Source organism: Staurois parvus, unplaced genomic scaffold (genome assembly GCF_062004578.1).
Source record: "Staurois parvus isolate SC_StPar_1 unplaced genomic scaffold, SC_StPar_1.0 ptg000155l, whole genome shotgun sequence".
NCBI classification, from domain to species: Eukaryota; Metazoa; Chordata; class Amphibia; order Anura; family Ranidae; genus Staurois; species Staurois parvus.
The window spans coordinates 28,730,596-28,757,937 of NW_028317951.1; the positions used below are offsets into that span (position 1 = coordinate 28,730,596).

A 27,342-nucleotide genomic window follows, 5' to 3' on the forward strand; every position below is an offset into this window, starting at 1 on the left:
ATGAAGACCAGGTGAAAAAGGCAGCGCCAGGAATCCGTGACAGAGCTGCACTGGAGGGCTCCATGTAAAGGTAAGGCTGTCATAATGTACCAGTATGCAGTGCATACTAATATATTATTACCTAAACCTATAGGGGCCCATTGTTTTTTTTTTTCTTGAGGTTTAGCACCGCTTTAAGAAATGTAATCCATACCTGGCATTTGTATAACATCTAATAGCATTCAAACTGAAATTGTAAATAGCTGACTCATGGATTTCATTTCCAGCCTCACTCACATAGAGTACTGCCTACAGAGTACACACCTGCCGGTGGATGCTGGCATTATTGTGGAGTCCTCATTGCAATAGTCCAATTCCTGTGCTAGAGTGGTAAGTAGATGCTGCTCTTTTGGGCCATCTTTAAACTGCGGTAATGCTTTCACTTTGCACACTAATCACGTAAGTTACCAGCTTGTGGAAAGACATATCCATGCACTATACAATACAAATGGTGCAGACACCACCAAGCGTCATTAGGTAACACTGCCTGAGGACTAGTAAGAGTCCAAGGCAATTTGTCTACTATCCAGTGCGTTCATTATGGTGGACTGCCCCTTCTCTACTACATTAACATAAACTTGCTACATTGGCACATTCTACCACCCTCCAAATAGTTTGGGCAGTTTTAGGCTGGAAACTTCTTACAATAGACATATATCTTACCCTTTTCAAAAAACATTTTCCAAGTGAATCTGTATCTTCAGTACACTTCTCCAGTTCTTTAAGAAATGTTCTGAAAAAAACAAACCAATGATTAGAGTAAAGATTTAAAACACAGATAAATGTGTTTGGCCTGACTCCAGCTAAAATTATTTTATTTTAGTTTTGGATAGAGATTTAATTTCTGTCTGAGACCTCAAGGTGTTGATGGGTGGCGAGCTGACTCATGTGTGGTGCAGCTGAGCTGACCTCCAATATAACATTGACCTTCTGGGCAGAACAGGACTTTGCCCGACAACTTTTCCCAATATGTGGGTGGTGGGTGGAGACTGACCCATGATCCACCCTCCTGGCCGCTTGCTTCAGCCCCTCACTCCAAGGAGTTCAGACACTGGTGTTTGTAGCATACAGTGGCTATAAAACGTCTACACACCCCTGTTAAAATATCAGGTTTCTGTGAAGTAAAAAATGAGACAAAGATAAATCATTTTAGAACTTTTCCACCTTTAATGTAACCTATAAACTGTACAACTTGAAAAACAAACTGTAAACATAAAAAACTAAAATAATGTGGTTGCATAAGTGTGCACACCCACTTATAACTGGGGATGTAGCTGTGTTCAGAATTAAGCAATCACATTCAAAGTCATGTTAAATAGGAGTCAATACACTCCTGCCATCATTTAAAGTGCCTCTGATTAATCCCAAATAAAGTTCAGCTGTACTAGTTGGTCATTCTTGACATTTTCTTAGTCGCATCCTACAGCAAAAGCCATGGTCCGCAGAGAGCTTCCAAAGCATCAGAGGGATCTCATTGTTAAAAGGTATCAGTCAGGAGAAGGGTACAAAAGAATTTCCAAGGCATTAGATATATCATGGAACACTGTGAAGACAGTCATCATCAAGTGGAGAAAATATGGCGCAACAGTGACATTACCAAGAACTAGGCGTCCCTCCGAAATTGATGAAAAAACGAGAAGAAAACTGTTCTGGGAGGCTGCCAAAAGGCCTACAGCAACATTAAAGGAGCTGCAGGAATATCTGTCAAGTACTGGCTGTGTGGTACATGTGACAACAATCTCCCGTATTCTACATATGTCTGGGCTATGAGGTAGAGTGGCAAGATGGAAGCCTTTTCTTACGAAGAAAAACACATCTAAAGTCTCCCATAAGCATGTGGGAAAATGTGTTATGGTCTGATGATACCAAGGTTGAACTTTTTGGCCATAATTTCAAAAGATATGTTTGGCGCAAAAACAACACTGCACATTACCAAAAGACCACCATACACACAGTGAAGCATGGTGGTGACAGCATCATGCTTTGGGGCTGTTTTTCTTCAGCTGGAACTGGGGCCTTAGCTAAGGTAGAGCGAATTATGAACAGTTCCAAGTACCAGTCAATATTGGCACAAAACCTTCAGGCTTCTGGTAGAAAGCTGAACATCTTTCAGCATGACAACGACCCAAAGCATACATCCAAATCAACAAAGGGATGGCTTCACCAGAAGAAGATTAAAGTTTTGGAATGGCCAGCCAGAGCCCAGACCTGAATCCGATCGAAAATCTGTGGGGTGATCTGAAGAGGGTTGTGCATAGGAGATGCCATCGCAATCTGACAGATTTGGAGTGTTTTTGCAAGGAAGAGCAGGCAGATTTAGCCAAGTCAAGATGTGCCATGCTAATAGACTCATACCCAAAAAGACTGAGTGCTGGAATAAAATCAAAAGGTGCTTCAACAAAGTATTAGTTTAAGGGTTTGCACACTTATGCAACCATATCATTTTATTTTTTTATTTTTACTTCCCTCCACCTAAAAGATTTCAGTTTGTTGTCCAACTGAGTTGTACAGTTTATAGGTTACATTAAAGGTGGACAAAAGTTCTGAAATTATTTTTCTTTGTCTCATTTTTTTATATCACAGAAACCTGACATTATAACGGGGGTGTATTCTTTTTATTTCCACTGCGTGTATATATATATATATATATATATCTGACATTATACCGGGGGTGTATTCTTTTTGTTTCCACTGTGTGTGTATATATATATATATATATATATATATATATATATTCAGTGCTCAGCATAAATGAGCATAACTCTCTTGAAAAGTAAGATTTTAATCAATATCTCAATGAACACAAGAAAATTTCCAAAATTTTGACAAAACTGAGTTTTATAGAACATTTGTTTAGCTTACTACATGAAGGTAAGGTTAATAATATAACTTAGATTACAAAATCTTCAGTATTACTCAAATTATTTGATGCGAAAATGAACACACCCCACAACAAAAACTACTACATCTAGTATTTTGTATGACCTCCATGATTTGTAAGGACAGCACCAAGTGTTCTACCCATGGATTGAACAAGTTGGCAACATATTGCAACATCTATCTTTTTCCACTCTTCAAGAACAACCTCTTTTAGAGCCTAAATGTTGGATGGAGAGTGATGCTCAACTTGTCTCTTCAGAATTCCCCCATAGGTGTTTGATTGTGTACAGATCAAGAAACATACTTGGCACCACTGAATCACTTTCACCATGTTTTTCTTCGGGACTGCAACAGTGGTCAGATGTGTGTTTTGGATCATTGTCATGTTGGAAATGTGCATGAGGTCCAAGGGCACCGCTTGATGGTAGCACCACCATATTTTACTGTAGGCACCATACATTTTTCTTTGTACTCCTCACCTTTGCAATGTCATACAGTTTTTAAGCCATCAGTTCCAAAAACATTAATCTTAGTCTCATCACTCTCATCACTACAGAGTCCAGTGTTTGTGTGTGCAAATTAATAAATCTTGTTTGCAATCAATGGCCTGCATTTGTGGGAGTATTTTGTAGCATAGGGGTTTATTTACTAAAGCTGGAGAGTCCAAAATCAGACTCCCTTCTGCATAGAAACCAATCAGCTTCTAACCTCAGCTTGTTCAATGAAGCTTTGGCAATGAAACCTGGAAGCTGATTGGTTTCTATGCAGAAGGGAGTCTGATTTTGGACTCTCCAGCTTTAGTAAATAAACCCCATAGTGTCCCATAGAACACTATACCACCAATGGACCATTGGTGGTCCGCAAGAAAATTTGCATGGTCCACAGAAAAATCTGGACATTTTATTTTTTATTAATCATAAAAAAAAAATAATATTCTAAAAAATTCTTATATTCTGAATGATAATTTTTGCCTTTATATTGCACTAAATTCATGAACTGTATTAGAGAGGGGGAAACAAGAGAGGCGCAGAGTGACGTCAGGGTAGTCGTAAGTTGTATGAGGCAACTGTTGCCAAGCCGTATGCTTCAGCATTGCCTGTACCAGTCTCGGCTTGAAATAAAACCGGCTCTCTGTCTTGCTGTAACGTCATTAAAAAAATCCATAAACTTATTTCAAACAAGCAGGAACAAATATCACACTAAAAATGTGTAATAAATAAGCTTCAATTGTTTTGTAATGATTACATTAACTTTAATCATTTTGCTACAATTGAACAATCTTTAAAGTTTTTGTTATGATTAAATAAGCATTTATAAATTTGTTATATTAAATAGGTGCATTTCATATTAATAAAATGGGAGTTCTCTGATCATTAATTTAAAAATGTATTTATCTTTTTAAAAACTCATATTAGTGGTCCGCGGGATTTAAAATGATGAATTTAGTGGTTCGTGAGGTCCAAAAGGTCGGTGACCGATGCCATAGAAAATGTTGATTGTAAAAGGAAAGTAAAGGTTTTCTAACAAATCTTTGGGGTGTACTCATTAATGTGTCGATTATCCAGATGTTCCATGCTCTGAATGTTCACAGGAATAGCTACTGTGGGCTTGGAACCACCATAGCCGAGATCATCAATGACGGACTGACCAGTACATCTGTAGTTTTATGCCTTCGCTCACAAGAAACGTCATCACCACACACTGTTCCATGTACGCACTAACACTGTTGTGTGCCATCATGATTAACGTTCTCTGGACTGGTCCTCGACATGTACGCCGCCTGTCAGTAAAAGGATACATTTGCCACTTGCTACTGCATGTAGTATTGCCACGGTAGCATCCCTTTTTATACCTGTAAATTTAAAAGTTCCAAATTGACTTGAATGCCTATATATATAGGAATTAAAGGAATATAGCATCAAGTCAATTAAACTCCTGGGATATTGATTTGGTCAGTTAAGTAGCAGAGGGGGTTGTTAAGCAGTTTCAGCTGCTTTGGTGTTAATGAAATTAACAACAGGAGTACTAGATGGGCAACATCATCTCAGATCCCCAAAACAGGAATGGTTTTACAAGTCTCTGAAAGCCACTGACATTTTTTCCCTACTCATCTTTTCTGACTGTTTTTCACTAGTTTTGCAAGGGTCAGTGTCACTACTGGTAGCATGAGGCAATACCTGGATCCTACAGAGGTTGCACAGGCAGTCCAGCTCCTCCAGGATGGCACAGCAATATGTACCATTGCCAGGAGGTTTGCTGTGTCTCCGAGCACAATCTCAAGAGCATGGAGGAGATTCCAGGAGACAGGCAGTTACTCTAGGAGAGCTGGACAAGGCCTTAGAAGGTCCTTAACCCATCAGCAGGACCGGTATCTGCTCCTTTGTTCAAGGAGGAACAGGATGAGCACTGCCAGAGCCCTACAAAATGACATCCAGCAGGCCACCGGTGTGAATGTCTCTGACCAAACAATCAGAAACAGATTTCATGAGGGAAGCCTGAGGGCCCGACATCCTCTAGTGGGCCCTGTGCCCACTGCCCAGCACCATAGAGATCAATTGGCCTTTGCCAATGAACACCAGAATTGGCAGGTCTGCCACTGGCGCCCTGTGCTTTTCACAGATGAGAGCAGGTTCACCTTGAGCACATGTGACAGACATGAAAGGGTCTGGAGAAGCCATGGAGAATGTTGTGCTTCCTGTAACATCGTTCAGCATGACCATTTTGGTGGTGGGTCAGTGATGGTCTGGGGAGGTATATCCATGAAGGGATGCATAACCTCCTACAGGCTATACAATGGCACCCTGACTGCCATTAGGTGTCAGGATGAAATCCTTGGACCCATTGTCAAACCCTCTGTAGGCTGATCATTTTCATTTACATCAAACGATGGGGCATTCTTATGTTCCTAACACATTACCCAGTCCATGTCATAATAAATATTCCCCATTGAGATGTGTTTTCAAAGTGTTCCTTTATTTTTTTGGAGCAGTGTGTATATATATATATATATATTGCTTTGTTTAAGTTATTTAGTCACCACTTGTGTACATTTCTAATAAATCTTAGTGTTAATAAACCTAGACTTGAGTCTGGTCGTCTTTGTGTAGCCTCACATATCTGGTCATACCTGCTCTACATTACACCAGCATGTTTTGTAGCTCAGAGCTCCAAAATGCTCAACAAGTCATACCCCATTCTTTTAAAATGTTTTTGTTCACATTTAATTATTTAAGTGCCTGTAGTTCAATGCTTGAAGCTTGAAAAGGTGCATGAGCTACTTTTGAAACAGGACACGGTATCTTTAATCCCATTAACTTTGATCCTTTAACTGCCACCAATATATGGCATATGTCAGCAGGAGCAGCAACAGGGGAGGGGGGGTAAATCTGACAAGCTGGCTGTCAGATGGAAGCGATGGGGTGGCTATACAGCTGCGCCATCGCTTCCACACACCCACCGTACATTGGCCCCTACCCCCATGTGCACCCCTGTCATGTTTCCAAGGCTCCATGCTCCCACCTGCAGATTCAATATCATTGGGTAGAGGGGAGGGGGACAAGCCACTGTTGCTGGGGAAGAAGCTAATGGAATGCAGGTGAGACATAAGGGGTCAAGAAGGCACCTGATGTCTCATTAAAGAGAACAACAAAATAGTATCACATAGGTGACATTTTCACCTGATAAAAATTAAAGTTTAGTGAAAAACTGGATCTTCAGCTACCCCTTCCTGCACCTTCCCCCTCTGTAAATAAAACACTAAAGGCCTCCTGGGATATGTGAAGTACATAACTCAGGAGGCATAGCAGGTACAGTACATGTCATTCGCCTGGGTGAATGATGTGCATATGAGGTGGGACTTTTAAAGTATTACCTTTGGAAAATTTAGGATGAAAGTATATGGGGTAAAAAAATGTGCAATCCTTCCCAAAGAATCTCCTGTATGACACATCCCTCCTAAAACAGCAATATAAAAAAAAACGCAAGAAAAAAAAAACCCACTAGAGAGCACCTGCAGTACATAATGTGAATTAGAGCTTAGGCTGTTGAGAAGTAAATATGTTGCTCAGATTTTCAGAACAGTTTCATTTTAATTAAAGATTTTATTACTAGGCTAACAAAGACATTTTTTTTTTCTGCCGTAAAGATAATAAACACTGACTGTCTAGCTACAGATAGTTGTGTCTGAATGTTAGCAGCTACAGCACATTCTGTACATAGTAACATTGTAAACATTTTAACACCACCACCACCACCATAAATGAACTTACAGGTATGGGAAGCACAAGGTCGTTCAAGTAACCTGCTGCACTTATGTTACTATTATTTTAAGTTACTACAAGCATATACAATATAAACTAAGACTGTAGTAAGCTTGAGTAAAATCTGAGGTGCGGTGGTCGCCTGTTATCCAGCAACATGGATAAAACCCCATGGTTTACTGCAATGCACAAAAATGCGCAGCCCTTTTGCAGATGTCAATAATTCTTAATGGCACCCCCATGCTGCTAACAATGTCATCTCCACAGTGACAAAGTACCATGCATTTTTCAAAAGTTTCACGCACTTCTACATTATGTTTTTTGCACGTAGTTAATTCAGGACTGCAAGCCAATAGCTTCTAAGGCTGTTGGGACCTGTAGTCCATTCATTCACAAAGGACTGTGAACGAATGACTCGGCCGGGCGGGTGAAGCCACACACAGCCTCACTGTTTTGAAAAGTTACAGCTAGTACGGGGAACTTCTCCCTGTACTTCTGTCATAAGGAAAGAGGGGCAGTGGGCAGCAGCTGAAGCTGCAGCCACAGGATCAGAAACATGTAACGTGTTCCCAAAGGTGAACTTATCCTTTAAGAATAAATATTGTTGTCTTTTGAAAAGCTAAATGTGAAGCACAGACTTTGGAGTCATTTTGTTAAAAGTCTCTAGGGAATGTACAGTTTTTAAAATATATTTTTAATAGGTTTTTTAGAAAATTCTTTAACATGTTCACATGTGTATATATATTACAGCAGGACAATGATCCAAAGCACACGTCAGAAAGCACCCAGAAATGGTTTAAGACACAGTTCTGGAGAGTGCTGAACTGGCTGGCAATGAGTACAGATCTCAATCCCATAGAGCACCTGTGTAGAGAGCTTAAAACAGCAGTTGGGAAAAGGAACCCTTCCAATCTGAGAGACCTGGAGCAGCTGGCGAAAGAACAGTGGTCCAAAATTCCAGTAGAGAGGTGCAAGAAAGTGTGTGATGGGTACAGCAAGCGATTGATATCAGTTATTTTTTCCAAGGGGTGTGCTACCAAAATATTAAATTGAGGGAGCCTTTGAGAACGTGAAAGGGGCGTAATGCGTCAGTGGGAGTTGCACTCCAGTCAGTGCACTACTTCCAGTCCGGCATTTGTATGCTTACTAATCTGTCATTACATGTGAGTGGAACACAAATTTGCTTTTAACTTAATTAAATGGTATTTCACTATCTGGGCCCCCTTTTTCTCTCTATATACAACTATATGAGGAGCTTATATTCGTGAATGAGAAGTTGGCAACTGGGGATCGAAAAAAGGACTGTATCCATAGGAGCGCAAAATATCATAAAGTGAATGAAACAATAAAACTAAATATTAAAATATGACTTTTGATGTGAAAAAGTCCTAAATACAGTAAAGTCCTTAATAAGCCCACAAAACTCTTCAGGTTCTCCAAGAAAGTTCACCACGCATGCACAATGAAATGCCCCCCCTTACGGGTGTGCACTCACCAAATAATTTTCCCCCACACTGTCATGGTTGGCCAAATCGCTTAAAGAAAACAATCACCATCTCCCATACACCAAGATGTCACTCTCTTCAGGATGCACAGGTATCATTCCATGGATTGGTGGGTAATAGTTATTAAGACATTGAAAATGGTCACAGTTTCACTATCTGCAGCATTTTTTAGCTTGAATTTTTTCCATTCTTGTAAGTGGCTATCTATTTGGGCCAGTAAAGAAGGCATTTTGTACTGCACCATTTGGGTTTCTCTTTTGTGTTTTTCCCTTACATGACCATTTGGGAGGTGATCACAGAGGAGGAAGAAGGGTGGCTGTGACCATTTTCAATGCCTTTATACCTATTACCAACCAATCCATGGAATGATATCTGTGCATCCTGAAGAGAGTGACATCTTGGGAGATGGTAATTGCTTTCTTTAAGCAATTTGGCCAACCATGAGAGTGGGGGGCATACTTATTTGGTGTACACCCGAAAGGGGGGACATTTCATTTTGCACACGTGATGAACTTTCTTGGAGAACTTGAAGAGTTTTGCGAGCTTATTAAGGATTTTATTTAGTACTTTTTCACATCAAAAGTAAAAGCATATTTTGATATTTAGTTTTAATTTTTTCACTCACTTTATGATATTTTGCACTATTGAACCACTTTAAGTTGTTCCTTTTTGGTCACATTGATTTATTAGAAGTGGCAGCAATGATTTGAGCACCAATTGTATTTTTTGGCAAGTAACTTTAAGCGCAGATTTGTTTGTTTTTGTTTGTACCCATAGGAGGACTACAAATCCCAGATTAACCTGTCTAAACATACAAGCGTGATAGACTCTCAGAGGATCTGTAACAGCTGGAGCATAGGCGAGAAGAGGCTGTGGGCACTAGTCTTAAAGCGGTAGTAAACCGCAACTTGAAAGAAAAAATGAAAAAATCCTCTGAAAGGTAATGTCATAATGTGCTAGTATGCATCACATACTAGCACATTATGAAGGACTTACCTTAAAATGAAGCCCTCCAGCAGTACACTGTCACCACTGCAGAGACTTCCATCTTCACCCGGTCTCCCTTCTGGGTTCGTGAGCCTAGGCTGTCTGACTGGCCAAGCTGCGATAATGTCACTCCTGCACATGGGAGTCTCGGGCCACAGCACAGTGCTAAGCAGGAATGGCACAGGTATGCCGTTGCTTCAGAGCGCATGTGCCAGCTGTCAAAAAAGAACAAATATTTCCTAAACGGTGCACGTTTAGGAGATATTAATTTTATCTACAGTTAAGCTTTACTATAAAAATATATGGTGCAGCGAGCGCTCCTTAAATGTTTAAGTAGTAAAGCAATAAAAGAAGCAGCTAAAGCACTAGAGGAAATTACAACCACCTCACGTCCTTCAAATGGTAAATATAAAGTGCAGCGCTAAAGTGGAAAAACATCAAACCAAAAATTTGTTCAGAAAAGTTCGTGCAGTATGTCAGTTCATATATGGTGACAACCAGGTACTAACACAGCTGTAGATAATCCAAAAAAGCTTGTGAAGGAGAATGACAGAAATGCGCACTCACCGACCGCGCATAGGAAATAGGTGAGCACAGAGAAACACACATGTGAAAGAACAGCAAGGAGATCAACATACACAGCCTTCACTGCATACAGCATCCAGAGGAGGGAGTCTTTATCCAGATGGTTCATCCTGATCTTAAGGAGGTCCTCTGAGCCCAGTCGACCATTGCTTGATGACACCTCTCCTTGAGGGAAACTGCACCCGCTGATTTTGATATATTAATGCGCATTTCCTATGCGCGGTCGGTGAGTGCGCATTTCTGTCATTCTCCTTCACAAGATTTTTTGGATTATCTACAGCTGTGTTAGTACCTGGTTGTCACCATATATGAACTGACATATTGCACAAACTTTTCTGAACAAACTTTTGGTTTGATGTTTTTCCACTTTAGCGTTGCACTTTATATTTACCAAGCTTTACTATAAGCTTACCTGTAGGTAAAAGATACAAAGGTGGGTTTACTTCCACTTTAAAATGAGGAGGAAGCCTGCAAGAGCATATGATCAGGTAAAAAATAGCTATTTCAGGCCCCACACAAGAGAGAAAAAAGGGGAAGTTCCACTTCAAGCCTTTGTCTCCCCTGCTCCCTATTAAGGATTGGCACCTTTCGGAAGCTGGGGGGGGGGCAGCGGGTACCCGAATTTGACAGGTACCCGCCCCCACTTCCGCTGCGATCGCCTAGGTGATTGGAAGCAGTAGTTGTCCACCCCCTCTCCCTCCCCATAGTCTTCTGGGACACGTGACAGGTCCCAGAAGACTACGGGCCATTCACAAAGCGCAGCACTTCTCCTTCATGCGCAGTGGGCACCCAGCTGTGAAGCTGAATGCTGTCACAGCCGGGTGCCCACCCAGATGTCGACGCCAGGGAGAGAAGACAGCCGGTGAAACCAGCAGTGGTGAGGACACTGCTGGATCGAGGGACAGGTAAGTGTCTGTATTTTAAAAGTCAGCAGCTGCAGTTTTTGTAGCTGGTGACTTTTTTTTTTTTTTTTTTTCAGGAGGAACTCCGCTTTAACTTCTTTTCTGGAAAAAAGCCTGGCCTTATAGCTAATAGATGATGCACAAATTAAACCTACAGTTGAATGAGAAGTGACTCCTACACACTCAGTATGAAGCTTTGGTTAGAGAGAAAAGGGGGAACCATTTGATGTGCTCACTCATTAGAAATGTCACAGGTACATCTTGTATTAAATATATTTATCTGTAAAATAAAACATTTTATAAATAAAAAAAGATATAAAACATGAATCTGTAAGCTAAAAATATTACATTTACCCCAAACCAATATAGTTTCGCTGTAATGAACAAAAAATGTAGGAAATTATTTTACATTATTTATGTACATGCTTTGCAGTTTAATAGACAGAAACAAAATACTTTATCAATGTTATTAGAAGACAGTTGCACTCAGTCTCTCCTTTAACAGCATTGCATGGAGTAGCCTTTGCCGTTTTTTCACAATCACTGCAGCTGCGGGGAGAGTTTTGCAAGATTAGTGCTCTCAGCATGAGATGTACTAAAGCAGTACCAGTTTAGACTAAAGATCCTGTCCAATAAGGTGTCACTTCAGTACACACTACTTACTTTTGCTTATAGTCTACACATACTGCAGTGTTCAGATGATGCAAAATTATTATTAAGAAATATAACATATAAAGCTGCATACATAAGCAAAGATGTAGAGAGGTTGTGATACCTTCATTCTCATCTTACAAGCTTCATGTCATGCTTAAATATCTGTGATGGAATGGAAAAGGGCCAATGTAACTATTTTATAAATCTTTATTCAGTACCGTAAAACATTCATATATTGATGATAGCATGATATAAAAATTAAATATTGAAAAAAGGAACAGAACAAACTGGTATAAGTGAAGCAACTGATGCCATGACAGTATTTGAAATACCTTTTGTGAAACTCGTAGATTTCCTGAAGATTTCCAAAAAGGATGTCTTTGCTGTTTTGTAAAACCACAGGAATTAAAGGATTCATTTCGGGATTGTCCAAGGATGATGCATAACCCTGCAATAAAAAGGTTTTTAGTAAATTGCAACAATTAAGAGCCTTGAGCCCCATTTAATTTGTAATGCATACATGTATTTATGGTTTACAAATAAAAAATTTTTGGGGTTCTCTAAAATGCTGAACATTTAAAAAGAAAGCTATCATTTTTGTTTAGCTTAGGGTAGTGTGTGGATGGTTTAAAACCTTTTGGCCTTTGTGTCCCCACTGGAAAGATGTTCCCACTCTTGCTATGTAGTCCCCAATACAGGATTGGAGGGACATTTCATCCAGTGGGAACTCAACGTCAATTTTTTAAAGAGTAGAGAAAGGTTAAATCATCTCTCTTTTTGTATGGTCACCTAAACAGAAAGTGAGGAGATCTCCCCAGTGAGGTTACAATGGTACAGGTTCTAATTCTTCCCTACTTTATCCCAAGCTAAACAAAAACTTTGGATGGAGTTTCACTTAAAACTGAAAACACTCATATTCTAATTTCTTCAGTTTTATATATACTAGAAGGTGGTATTTATACACTGTTATTATGGAACATTCACAGCTTCATTGCCTGAAGCTCAGAAATTAGAAAACATGGTTACGTTTTACATAACAAATAACCATGAACGCTTTTGTATACATTATGGATAGACTGAGCTCCACAGATTACAATCACACATCACTTTTGACCACTGTTAAAAGCAGGCTGCTGTAGTGAACGGTCATTGGCACCATTATTACATGGAGTATGTGACCAGCCTACCTGAAATTCTTAAATAGCCACAAAATAAAAATGAAATGTTTCAGAGCCTTGCAGGACCCCTTCATTAACCCTTTTGCTGCTAGATCCGTTTTTTGCATACATATTTAAAAAATCATTTTAGGCCTGAAGATTACACAAAACCCCAAAACATTATATATTTTCTTAAAGTAGACAACCTAGAGAATAGAACAGTTCCAATTTTTTATGTTACATAATATTACTGCAAACAGTGAATTTTAGGGCAAACAAATGCAATAAATTACCCAAATTTTTGGTAAAATATAAAAGACGAGGCTGTGCCGAGTAAATAGATACAACATGCCAAACCATAAATTTGTGTGCACCTATGTAACCCTGGTTGTCTCTTCTGGGCTCCACTGGATGTATTGCAATGCAGACCACATTGGAATACATTGTTTCTCGGCTGTGTTAGCCTAGAAACTGACAGGGGTGGCCCGGAAGTGACATCACACATATCGTCTTCCGGGTTACAGAAAGAAGGCAAATGTCTGCTCTCCTCTCTCCCCTCCACCCACTGGTACTCGCCATGGAGCTCCCCGGGCCCACAGATGGGCAAGCTGAGCCTGGTTACATGGCGGGAGGGCACCAGTACCAGGGGACATAGAAGAAATCTGCGGCAGCACAGCCACCTGACTGCTTTCACCTGACAGGCAGGAGTCTGCCTGTCAGTTTTATACACAATACCAGTGGCTGCAGTCACCGGATTGTGTAAAAAACCAGAGGTATGACTTATGGACCTGGTGGCAAAAGTGTTAAAGCTGAATTCATGATAAACATAGTTACATAGTTAGTCTGGCTGAAAAAAGACAAAAGTCCATCCAGTTCAACCATAAAAAAAAAGTTATAATCCTATATCCACAGTTGATCCAGAGGAAGGCAAAAAAAAACAGCAGAGCATATTCCAATTTGCCCCTGCAGGGGAAAAAAATTCCTTCCTGATCCCCCGAGAGGCAATCAGATATTGCTGGGATCAACTTTACCTATAAATGTTAGTACCCAGTTATATTCTGTGTATCTAGGAAAAAATCCGAGCCTTTTTTAAAGCAATCCACTGAGCTGGCCAGAACCAACTCTTGAGGGAGTCTATTCCACATTTTCACAGCTCTCACTGTGAAGAAACCTTTTTCGTGTTTGGAGATTAAGTTTCTTTTCCTCCAGACGTAAAGAGTGCCCCCTTGTCCTCTGTGATGACCTCAGGGTGAATAACTCTACACCGAGTTCACTATATGAACCACTGATGTATTTATACATGTTGATTATATCCCCCCTTAATCTCCTCTTCTCAAGAGAGAATAAATTCAGTTCCTCTAATCTTTCCTCATAGCTGAGCTCCTCCATGCCTCTTATCAGTTTGGTTGCCCTTCTCTGTACTTTCTCCAGTTCCCCAATGTTCTTTTTGTGAATTGGTGCCCAAAACTGAACTGCATATTCCAGATGCGTTCTTACTAATGATTTGTACCCGGGTAATATGATATTTCTCTCTCTGGAGTCTATACCTCCTTTAATACAAGAGAGAATTTTGCTCACTTTAGAAACCGCAGCTTGGCATTACATGCCATTATTTAGCTTGTGATCTACCAGAACTCCCAGATCCTTCTCCACCATTGATTCCCCCAGTTGTACCCCCCTAGTATGTATGATGCATGCATATTCTTAGCCCCCAAGTGCATAACCTTACATTTATCAACATTAAACCTCATTTGCCACATAGTTGCCCAATTAAACAGTGCATTGAGGTTGTCTTGTAAATTGAAGACATCCTGTAAGGACGTTATTCCACTGCACAGCTTGGTGTCATCTGCAAACACTGAAATGGGATTTTTAATCCCAGACCCAAACATCTAAACACACAGATGAAACACAGGAGCTGTTGTAACTGCCAAAGAATCTGTATTTCTGGCAATCCGGTTCTGAGATTTACAAGGCCTTGACATACATTTCAGCCGTGTCTGGAAGGCAGGGTACCTGATTTTACTTTGCTGCAGTCAAGAAACACTTACAGGTCTTTTTCCTTCCCCAGCATGTGACTTAGCATTGATATTGATGAAAGTGATGAGCTCATATGTCACTCTGATATCTATTCAGACTGACCCTTGTTATCACACTGCAGCACAACTGACTGGCTCTTTTTGCCACTTTTCCATACTCTGAGCTCTGCTGTAATGGGACTGTACGAAGCTGATACAAAGTGCAATTCAGGTACCTACACTGCTTGCATTTAAGAATATGCATTTGATAATTTAATTGATATACGTTACGTATGCTTGTATATATATACGTATATATATATATATATATATATATATGTCTGGATTTCAGCTTCAAAAGAGAAGTGTGGGATTTAAAAAAAAATACAATCATACTTGCCTAGGTGGTTGCAGCATTGGTCCGATGCTGCAGCTGTCCCCCACCACCTGTAGGACAGAGAACTGAGCAATCAAAGACCGCTGAACGCTCATTTCTTGGTCTTCAGTGAGCAAAGCCGTAGCTCACTGGAGCACCGGGCTGTGCGTGGGTGAGGCGGCTGGCATAGGTTCTCAGTGGCGCACTGAGAGGCGGTCAGGCATCAGGGTGAATCCTGGCATTAAAGTCAGAATCTTGCCAGAGTCTACACTTTAGCCTGCTGTAGTCTTAATACAGGTCACAGGAGTGCAGAACTGAGTGAACTCCTGTGACCCACAAGAGAAGTAGAGCCAAAAGAGCTTTGGTTCTACTTCTCCTTTAAGACTTCAGTGAAATGCAATGTTATAGGACCCTTTCATAATGGCATCAGAGACTTGCAGGAGCCTCACAGGAAATTTGGTAATTGATGCTTTGCTAAGGGAGGTAGTATTGATGTGGATCAACTTGGTTTCCACAGACTTCTGCTTATCGCATACTATTATTGGCAATGTGCACCATATTTTAAAAAATACAACGCTAAGTAAATATGAATTTTATTGGCAGAAGTCAAGGGTGAAGGAGTGAATGATTCTAACACTGAAGTGATATAGCAATCATCTGATCATAGTGGACCTTTTATTGAAATTAAGTCAGGCATGCAATCCTATTTAAAGAACTTTACTTAAAGGATATTTTCACCTTTAAACAAAACATAATAAATGCACATTTTTTTGCATGTAAAAAAAAATGTGCATTTACTATTTTTTTGTTTTAGAAGTCTGGGAAGCAGATCACTGGTGCCATGCAGGGCTCCTGCAGACTGTCAGTGTAATCCATCTGGCAGTACATCATAGGGGCAGGCAGTTTACACTGACAGGAAGAATAAATTAACTACCACAGCGCTCAACAGCCTTTGTGGCTGGAGGTACTTGTAGTTCATTGATTAACAGGGATCTGTGAATCAATTATGAGGCCGTGTCGGCAGAGCCCCACACTGCTGTGTTCACTTTGAATTGTGGCAGAGAATGGAATGAAGATCCCCAGCTCACAGCCACAAAGAGGGGAGGGGATCGGGGGAAGAGAGGTATAATGCTGAACATGTTACTTGTTACACCATAAATATGGGTCTAACATGTTCAGAAAGGTGAACTTATTCTTGAAACAAAAGCTCTAGTTTTGTTTAAGATTGCTTCAAAATACATTCTGTAATGTAATGTTAATAAAATTGCTTTTCCATTGCAATATTTAGCTAGCTATAATGTGTATAACTGTCCGGTGATGTGAGCAGGCAAAGACCATTGGCACACTTGCAGGGAAGAGGTTTAGAGAGCACAGTCTTTTTGTTTCACCAGAGAGTCAGCTATAATGTGTATAACTGCCAAACATAAAAGATTTCTCTTGCCCATGTAGCTGGGTGCTCTGCCAGATCTGCACCAATCGCCTTGCCTGCCCCTTGCCAAGTTTAGCTGCAGAATGGTTGTGCTGTGACAGGGGAGAGTTACAGCTGCAGGATCTGTGTAATTCCCCCGCTCTCCCTCCCCATCAGCAGCAGCAAGACTGTAAAGTTGAAGAGGAATGGAGAGCAACTCTTTCTCCCTCCCCTCTTGGTGAAGTGAGCAGACAAAGGACATTGGCACACTTACTGGGGAAAGGTGGAGAGAGCACAGTCTTTTTGCCCAGGCAAAGTTTCACCAGAGAGTCAGTGCACTGCAGAGAGGACCATGCTGTGGGGTGCCATCCAAAAGAAAGAGAGACATTGTGACTGTGCCATTAGAGTCCGATTGCTGAGTGTGGGGAAGCTAGGCAGTACAGAGTGTGGTGAGCCGGAGCCACTGCCAGGATACAGATCTCGCTGTACTGCCTACTGGAGTCACCATGGGCAACCCAGAGTGAGGGGACACCTAATCAGAGGGACCACTGCTGCTGTCACTGGGTCTGGGCAGAGGGCCTTGCAGCCAATACTTGTTGATACCAGTAGGGACTGAACCTTTAGGAACTACCTACACAGCTATTTTATAGCTTGGTTACTGCCTGCAGGCCTTGTTGACTGCCTTCACAAGCACCAACGGTTACTGGGTCCCACTGTTTAGCTGACTGAAGAGTTAGAACTAAAGACTACTCCTTAACAGTTGCCACCCCGAGACTTTCTGCCCCTTTGCTTAGTTAAGAGGTACCTCTTAAGAGAAGCTGTACCATACCCTCAGAGTGCACTCAGTTGTAGTGTTGCTACCTACATTACTGTTAATATTTATTTGCACTGTTTATTGCTGAATTTTGCTGATTCCAGTATTGATCCCAGTTTAGTGGTACAGAACCTGATTACTTTGGTAAAGCTATCACTTCATATCCATCCACTGTGTGCTCATTTATGCTCAAACCGCCATTTATTCAATAGATTACCTGCATTTACAATGAAACGGGTATGTGTCTATTTTCTGGTAGTAACCTCCAACCAGGTTAAATGTATTTATACTTGTTTCCTTATACATGCTTGCAGTGATTTTACTCAACCAGATGTGTCAGCAAATCCAGCCAGTTCACTTTAGAAGATTCACTGAAAATGAGTGATCAGCAATTCACAGCATTTTTTGACAAATGTGTGTGTATTTGTTTTTATACTGTTATTATACTGGTGAGCTTCCCCAAACTCCTTAGCATTCCCTCTAAACCAGGAGACATACTGGCTGCTTCCTCCAACAGCCACTCAGCACAGGTGAAGTATATAGGCAGTCCCTCCTTATAAATTCCTAGTCTGCCTTTTCGTGTAATGGGTGTTGTTGAAGGTAGCATGAATAAAGTTGGCCGTAAACAGCTCAAACATAGTAATTGGAGCTTTGGGTGCCCCTGCTGGCACCACCCACATCAGCAAAAGTCGATAGAAAAGTCAGTGGAACTGGGTGGAAAGCTGTCAAATGAAAAGTGACTGCATCCAATCAGAAGCAGTAATTGTTCAGGTATTCAAGCAGCGGTAGGTGCTGCACTACTTAAATACAAGGACAGCTTTCTTCATAAATGCTGTTTAGCATGGATAGAAGAATTTATTCATTTTCTTTCATTCAACTCATGGGCTGAATGACAGCAATTTAGCCATGTGTGGCTAACTGTAGGCAGGCGAAATTAGATAACAAGCATGTGGGTATACTTAAGCACTACATTTTTAGAAAGAGAAGACCTTTTGAAAATAACTTTCTGTTTATGTCTCAGGAGCTGCAAAAGGAACCCCTATGCTTACAGCACGTGGCATGGCCAGCAATAGCCCCCAGAAAGTTTCAGGGCCAGGAATGATAGCCCCAGCAATAACCCTCAGCAAGTGTCAGGGCAAACAAAACTCCCAGAAATATAGCAACAACCCCCAGTAGGATTCAAGGCCAGCAATAACCTCCAGCAAGTGTAAGGGCAAGTAATAACTCCCAACAGGTATCGGGACCCCCCTCAAAAGCAAACCAATCAAAAGCACAAATTGTCAGGGCTGGGCTCCTGCTACTCAATGAGCATCTCTTTTCTTTCAGTGCTCAGAAGCTGCTCAGCTGTCGGTTAATTACCAGTGTCTCCACTGTCACTCACCTGGATACCATTACCTGCCTCAGTAGTCCTGCCTACAGCCAGCCCTTTTTGCTATTTTGGCAGCTTAGCTCATTCCCTCCTTGCCCTTGCTTGGTCTATGATCTCCAATGTGTTCCTGTATACAACTCAGTCTGGCTGACTTCTCTTCCGATTCCTGTTTCTGATTTTTGGCTCCTGACTACGCTAACGTTTGTTTTTTTGACTCTGGCTTGTCTGATAACCCACTCTGGCATCTAAACCCTGGCTTCTGTTTTGACTATGCATCTGATCTATGTTATGTTGGCTATATCATTACAGGTGTGATTTTAACTGCACTGTCTCCTCCTGGTTTATGGTTCCTGACACAAATCTCCCTCCAGCACTCGCCCACCCTCCCTTCCCAAATCACTAGTATTCTCCTTTTCCAGCACAAATCTTTCTCTTTAAAGCACAACACCCCCCCCCCCCCCATCCCAAGCAGAAATCTAACAACAGAATTAATTTAAACTTCCCCCCTCCCAAAACAAAACACAACTCTTCCCCCAGCACAATACTCTCACCCCTAACAGCAAAGATTTCCCTCCATCAGAAATTTCCCCTCCTCAATTCACACCTCTCCCATGCAGGCCTTAGACCTCAGATACTGAGCAGCATCCTACACTTAATGAAAGGAAGTCCCAAGACTTCTAGAGCTGTGTACCGCAACAGAAGTGAAGGATGAGACTAGGGGCCTTCCTCTGCTCTGAGCCATGCTGTAGCTGAGGTCTGAATTTCACTGGTGACTGGATTTGCAGCTCTACAGAGACACTTGTCTGCAGGAAGGGGCCATTAGATGTGCAACGTGGGGGAACTATGTTATACATGTCGCCTGCCCCACTGTATTGGGAAAATAATGAATGTTTGAGTTGACACCTTCAGATCACCATTTGTTAGATCATTTCATGAGGCCCTACACCAGAAGAACCTCATCTCTGCCCCAGCCAATGACATTGGTCTGCTCCTACCTGTCCTGGCACCACACTACAGAGCTATTTTGAGGCTAACAGTGCAGAAGACTAGATACATTCCACAAGTTCTCCAGCACAGCATACCTGTCTTGCTCCAACCTGTAGGGTTGGAAGTGAACACCATTCACCTGTGAGGCATCGCTACTTCCTCTAGGCCCTGTCCCTTGGAAAGGTTAGCAGCATAGGGACCCACCACTGAGAAGGGCATGTTTAGACATACACCACCCACCACTGGCCACCACAATCCCTGGCTGGAACTGACTATTCTTCCTTCTGTATACTGATGTTACACAAACATTTGATTCAATTACACTTTGATCCACTCATTGTGCACACTGTGGTGGCACACACAAGCTTATCTTCGTTAAGTAATCAGACCAGACTTTGTAGAATAAACAAACTTCTTTACTGAGTTGTAGCCCACAATGTTGGTACAAGAATATTACATTGCTCTGCATAACAGATGTCATTTACACAGTCATTTCTATTACAACAAATTACCCAGCAACTAGCCCAACACAAGACACTTAACTTCTCTGTGGTTTAGGCAGTATTGACAATGACAGTCCCCTTGAGGTAGCTTAGACTGAAGCAACAGTGCAGGTACAGGCTATATAAGTGTTTAGGCTGTACAGGGGTTTAGACAGTACAAGGTTTACAAATCTGGGTTTCCCCCTTTGTTGTCACTGTAGAGGGATGGGTACGATAACTAACTGTGGCATAGAAGGTTTACTCTCATATGGGTTTGCAGATTCTATCCTTATATTAGCCTGCAGTTTTATTGAGATGTAATAGTCTCCATGAGCGCTTTTATAAGTGATTTTAATAGGGCATTATTTGCACTTGAGCAATAGGAGTGCTATTCAGGGGCAAATGCAGCATCTTATGAGTGTGATATAGCAATATAAATGCTATTGTCTTTAACTTTAATAATAAATAATGTACAGCAGCATTTAATGCTTTTTCTGTTACTACTTCTCGCACATATTGTACATCTCGAACATATATTGGATGCCTGTCTATTGCAATGCTGTTAGAAATTGAGTTAAAAGTGGAGTCATATACCATGGAATCCTGGGTGGACCTGTCTGAGCGTTTTTTGATCTTCCAGAGTCCGTGAGCTACTTTCTTAACAGTGGTGGCACTGATTGGTCATTTGTTGGCAAAACTTTGCTGGGCTATAATAGCTGCTTGCAATAATCACATGAAAAATCTGACATGCTGGTTCTACCCAAGTCATACAACAATCGACTTGGGTACAATCAGCCTGCCCATAGATGGTTTGAATCATGGCCAGTTCCTGCTGAACTGGCCAGGATTTGAACCACCTATCGCCAGTTTAGGTGTCATTTGTGTCTGTTGCTTTGTTTCTTTGCTATCATTGACTCACTTCTGATAGGTTTTTGTGACAGCAAAAGAAACATGGTGACAAGGGAGGAACCTCCAGCTGATTAATTGCCTCAGCTCTGTTCTTCTGTGCTGATTGAAAGGGAGGTGTGTCTCTTCCCTCCAGTCAGTTCTCAGAACTCTCTTCACTGATCTTTGCAGAGTCTCCCCACTTTTTCTAAATTCTCAGGAAAGCTGTATAGATTCTGCACTTTGAATGGACGTAGAGAAAAGATACTGCAGATAAATGAGTACAACTTATGTAGAAGGATTTGTTTCATTTATGTCTATCACCTAAGGCTAGTCACTTTACTAGGTATATGCAAGGGTTTACAACCGCTTTAAGGCTGCATCTCTATTGCACTAAACCAGAGCTTAAAGAATTTCTGTTTCTTTGAACAGCGCTACTATATTTTAACCTCTATTATATCCTTGTCTGGTGTGACAGTGTGTATTACAGACACTTGTCAGAAGACTAAATGATGCATGTTGCTGTAAAAAAACACATAGCGGCAGCTATTTTGTGTATGTAAAGAGTTGAGTGTGGTGTTAGCTGCCCCCAGCGGCCATCACTCTCAGTCTACTGGCACTTAAGTTATTGTCTAGCAAGTTAGAATATCTTGCTGCAGGGTGAGGCTGAGAGTGCCATCATCATCCACTGGTGACAGCGCAGGTTAGAGACCTGGTGTTCATCGCAAATTTTTGATAGCAGCTGGGATCTGATACTGCTGTTGTAACACCAACTACTGTGGGGAGCCCCTCATTTTCAGTGTGGTGAACCTTTGTCCTCGGATCAACCCAGCTGTTTGCCTGTTTTAGTAAAGGTACCCTGGATTACACTGCTGTTAATGAAGATAATATTAATTATCCATGTTCTGAATGCTTTTACTGAAGTAGTGTTGTTATAGATTCTTGACTATGCTAAGCAACCACACATTACCACGATTGAGTCTGATCATGTGGCCAATCAGTTTCTACATTAGAACTACCACAAAAAACATACAGCACATTGGGGTGATTTACTAAAACTGGAGAGTGCAAAATCTGGTGCAGCTCTGCATAGAAACCAATCAGCTTCCAGGTTTTATTGTCAAAGCTTAACTGAACAAGTTGAAGTTAGAAGCTGATTGGCTACCATGCACAGCTGCACCTGATTCTGAGTTCCCCAATTTTAGTAAATCCCCCCCTATGTGTCTGCATTTACACTACAAAGTTTTGATGCAGTTAAAAGATGTTAAAAAAGTGCAGAAATACATGAGAGGATCTTTGTATCTGTAGTCAATAGTACAGTTTGTCACTGTTTTCCTCCCTTAGTTTTGGTGGCAATTACTTTAATGGCAAACGTCTAATCATGCATCTTGTATCTGTACTGAACTGCATCAACAAAATGGGGTGTCACAATTGATCAGTTTTACACTGAAATAAAAACCCCATCAAACAAGATATGGGGAACATGATCAGTTTCTAGAGATATTACATCCAGTACTCGTTTCAAAGAAGAGCTGGAAGGAGGCAGGAAACATGATAACTTCCCTGTTTACAGGAGCACTGTGTCATATTGGCATTGGTCTTAGAGGAATCCCAATCAGAAAAACTCTTTTTGACTTTAAACCTAAGGTGATGTCCCATGAGAAGTCTTTCATATAGTGATTTCATGCCTGGTATTCTGTCAGATGAGAAGATATCCTCTCAGACAGAGCTAAATGTTTCCCCTGACTTCCATGCTGAGATGATGCAACATTGATCAGTTCACTGTGATTTTTTTAAGACATGTATTCACATTAAAAAAATTACTGGCATGGAGAGCCTGACATAAAGCTGAGGGTGATGTCACTTTTATTATCACACGACACACAGGAGGATATATCTTATAGTCATCACAATCTGCATAATAACACACACCAATAATTATGTGAGCATTACAGCATGAAATAGACACATCTTTTGACAGCGTCACTGCATAGAATTAATACATTACCAAAGCTATGGGAAGACGGGAAGGAACAGACCCCAGGGTCAGAGCGTCCCGTTTCGCATAGGAAGTCCCCCCCGTTCACGCTTAGGCTCCTCTTTTTAAGCCCTGTTTCTGGCATCTTTCCAAAAGGTGGCGGGCGCCATGCCCACTTTGGGAGGAGTTAGCAGAAAGGTTCCCTGAGGATAATAGAGTCACGTCCAGCCACTATACTGAACAAACAACGTTATCCAGCCATATTACACTTTTGCTTCAAATCAGCTTCTTATCTACCCTAAACTTAAAGATTTCTAACTTCTCAAACAAGCAGACATCTTTAAATGCACAAACAAGTTCTTATCTAATTTAAGCAGTCTAATGTAACATCTCTAGATGTCACAAACATGTTCAATCCCATAAACACTTCTTATCTGCTTTAAGCAGTCTAATGTCTTGTGACTCTGTTCCTTTAGCCTAGAGAAATGATAACAATGTCTCATGCTGCTGGTATCTGGGCAAGGATGCTTTATTGTAAAAATTCCCCAAGAAACAAAGGGTCCAAGGCCAACACATTTCATAGGCATTACATTGGGGAATAAGATAAGTATTCATACCTATCCGTTAACACCTGGGTAAAATTAGCTATAAATGCACGGGGGGGGGGGGTCACTGCTTAATTGCATTTTACAATAGCCTGGCGTTCATCTAAAGTATGTTTGGGTAATAAAAAAAAATATTCATTACATCTCTACAACACATGCTGTTTGTACATATCACAAATTTAGTGCTTTTGATCTGTAGTCAGCCTAAGCCTGGATTGACAGTTCTGCTTTCTGTAGGTAACTGGTCATGGGCCAAAATGAAAGGAAATGGTTCAGAATTTTTCTATTTTTAATAGCATAATGAACATTTTCCTCCTGCAGCCATTGAATGCTGGCAGGAGGGAGAGGAGGAGAAGGCGACTTTCAGCAGATGGAGGATCGGTTACTATATATGCCGCTCCTGCCACCCCTCCTGTCCAAGTGTAAAACAGAATGTGACAGGGAGGCTGCACTGGCTCCCTTGAGCATGGGGTGGGATCACCATTGTAACCCCTGATGCTACACCAGTGGTTGAGGGAGAAAGGGAGTAGTAAAAATATGTCTCAACTATGGGGTTTTACTGCCCCTTAAACTGCAAATGTAAAAGTGCCCTTACTGTCCTGAGCTACCTATAAGGCTGCTTTCACACTGATGTGCTGCGATTTACCAGCACCACGGGTGCAGCACAGTGCACCTGCTGCTTTCCTGCAGGATAGCTGCGCTTTGCCATAGACTTTGATTGATTCTTGCAGGTGTGGTGCTTTCTGAAAGTGAACCAAAACTTCTGCATTCAGAATGGATATACAGTACATATTCTGCAGGATATACAGCAATAGTAGTGTGAGTCCCTGGTTTGAGGTCGGGGGACACAACAGAGGGCTCCGAAGGCCACATGTGGCCCGCGGGCCACAGGTTGAGCACCCCCGCCTTACATGAAGTAGTAATCCAACAGTCACCTAGCGGTACTTAACTGAGCTCATGGGGTAAGAGGGTGCTACATTCCCAAGTCCTGTCTCTTTTAAAAAAACTGTAAGTAAAAAATAACATGTTCATTCTGCCAGAAACCCTTTGAGCTCCTACGTTCTTGTTGTGAGCTGAGAACACTGCTTCTTGTGCACTGAAATCCCAAACATAGTTATCTCTGCATGAGTTCTTCTCCCGTAGACTACAGAACGCCTCCCTCTCTGCTCATCTACATAACATAAAAGGGACGAGTTCTGTTATGCAGCAGGGTAGAACTCACACAGGATCAGGGGCGGACTGACAACTCATGGGGCCCCCGGGCAATAGGGGATCATGGGGCCCCTGTGTCCTCGCCCACACTCAAACCACACCCAAAAAAGCATATGAAAGGTACCAGGGACATCTCATGGGGCCCCCTACTGACCCAGGGCCCTCGGCAGTGCCCGAGTTCCCCAATGGTCAGTCCGCCCCTGCACAGGATTGATAAATAACACTACTTGGAATTTCAGCAAAGCAGAGGCAGCATTGTAAGCTGAAGCAGTAGTTAGTAGCTTGCAGAACTTCTGGCAGAATTAGCCAGGTATTTTTCCATATTTGCTGTGTTTTTAAAAAGAAAAAAACATGGGGATTGTACTTGCATTTTAAAGATGGACTAAACATACTCTTTAAAATGGAACCCTTTTTACTAAAAATCACATCAGCATGCAGGTCTGTGCCATCATTTACGGCTATCTGTTATCATTTAAATATATTAGTTATTACTTGCCATCAAATGTATTTCACTTCCTGGTGTTCAGAGGCACCGGTGACTTAGCAAGGGGTTCACAGACGCCTCCTGGGTAGGTTACATCACTAGTGCCTTACAGAGAACTCTCGTTTTGCAAGATCTCAAGAAAATAGGAGCCTTTTTTTTTAAAAGATGAGCGTAAGGTTTATAACGTTTATAGTGCATGTGCAAGATGAAGCGCATGACAACATGCATCTCATTTTGCACATAAGCCATAAGACATTGCAGGAAGAAACTAGCCATTGATGACATTATTTTTTTTATGGCACTGCGGGTGTTCGCAGAGCACTTATGAGAAGAAAGCAGGTAAGTACTGATAACGTTTTTAGTTTGTTAATAGATTGTATTTAGGTGAGTGGTCTTTAATCTGGACCCTTCTCTAGCTTTCTTTAGACAGCCTATGGTCGGTGAGCCTGCTGGTTCCCTCCAACGGTTCTGCTCTCTGCACAAGATATGCACAGCACAATGATTTCACTGCTACTTGAACACGGTGATAATTGGGCTTGAAAGGGCAACTGGTGCTCACAAAGTAGATGTATATCCTTTGTGGCTATTAAAGAATATATTTAAAGTTTGTGTGCCCTTAGAGCTTTATGCTCCCTGACCTGTCATGTAAGAATCATGGTTCTTCTACTTTCAGCACCAAGTGTCTGAAAGCCCCTTATGAGCCCATAACACTGTTGGAAACTGTTACCAGTTTGCAGAAAATGTGAAATTAAAATATGTGTCACTTGACCTTGAATGCCAGTTTGCTTGCCAGGAAATAAACTACTGATGTAACAACATATTGCATCTTTAGGGCAGGGGTTTACTTTAGAAGGTGAGCATTCATATGGGTATACGTTGTAGCACATTGTAGAATACGTCTTTTTTTTAAAGTTGTCTTTTTATAATAGTGTCCTGTAGTATAAGCATCATCTACCAGTGATTAATAATTGTCTGATATGATTGTAGCGCTACCTTCGTAAGAGCACCAGAATAGTATAAGATCTTTGTGCCTACTCCAACGTGCAGAACACTTTAATTGTTCTGACACACTAGGTTTAGTAATACGTTTTGCAACCACACCAAGGAATTTGTCACAACTATTTTTCAGCATAGAATAAAAAAAGCATAGGCAACGTATTACAATAGAATTCTTCTCTATTGACATTAATCAACTTAGTGACAATGTCAGCAATCAAGCATATCAACAGCTACAGACTGGTAGATAAACATTTATACATGGGAACCATAAGATAACTGGCATAAAAAAATTAACCAGCTACCTAGACTCAGCACTGTAACAATAGCCCTGAAGTGCAACTATGGCAGCATGAATTGGAAATTGCTGCTGCTGCTGCTGCTGCAGGAGGCTATGCTGCCACAGAGCAGCCAGGAATATGCTAGGCATAAGCTGTAATTAAGGAAGAGGAGGGGAAGGAGTATAGAAATTCTGAGGGATGACAGTACCCTACTGTCCTTATGAATATGCTGCAGGAGAATCCTAGATCCTCTGCCGACAATGTTGGGGCCCTATTATTGTCTTGGAGGAACTTAGTGTTAATGCTGGTTCTGGTTCTGCTAGCTGAGATGTATTTGTGGAGAATGTATAATATTCCACTGGGTGGAGTTCTGGTCTCAGAATACTAATAGTATAACTGGGCTTCCTCTCAGAGTGATATGATATGACTGGGCACAAGGCCCTCTCATCAATCTTCAGATGTGAGGGTATCCTCCTGGG

General features: G+C 41.3%; 1 protein-coding gene across 7 annotated transcripts in view; it reads right to left on the reverse strand.

Annotated features, from left to right (window-relative positions):
* MCF2L2 (MCF.2 cell line derived transforming sequence-like 2) overlaps positions 1-27,342 on the reverse strand; it is a 371,113-nt gene that overhangs the window by 75,862 nt on the left and 267,909 nt on the right. For all 7 annotated transcript variants that reach the window (XM_089675584.1, XM_089675583.1, XM_089675586.1 and 4 more), the window contains exons 17-18: positions 12,144-12,259; positions 703-772 (exon numbers count right to left, since the gene is read on the reverse strand). In XM_089675584.1, coding sequence (XP_089531710.1) covers positions 703-772; positions 12,144-12,259 — 186 coding nt within the window. The remainder of the gene's footprint in view (positions 1-702; positions 773-12,143; positions 12,260-27,342) is intronic.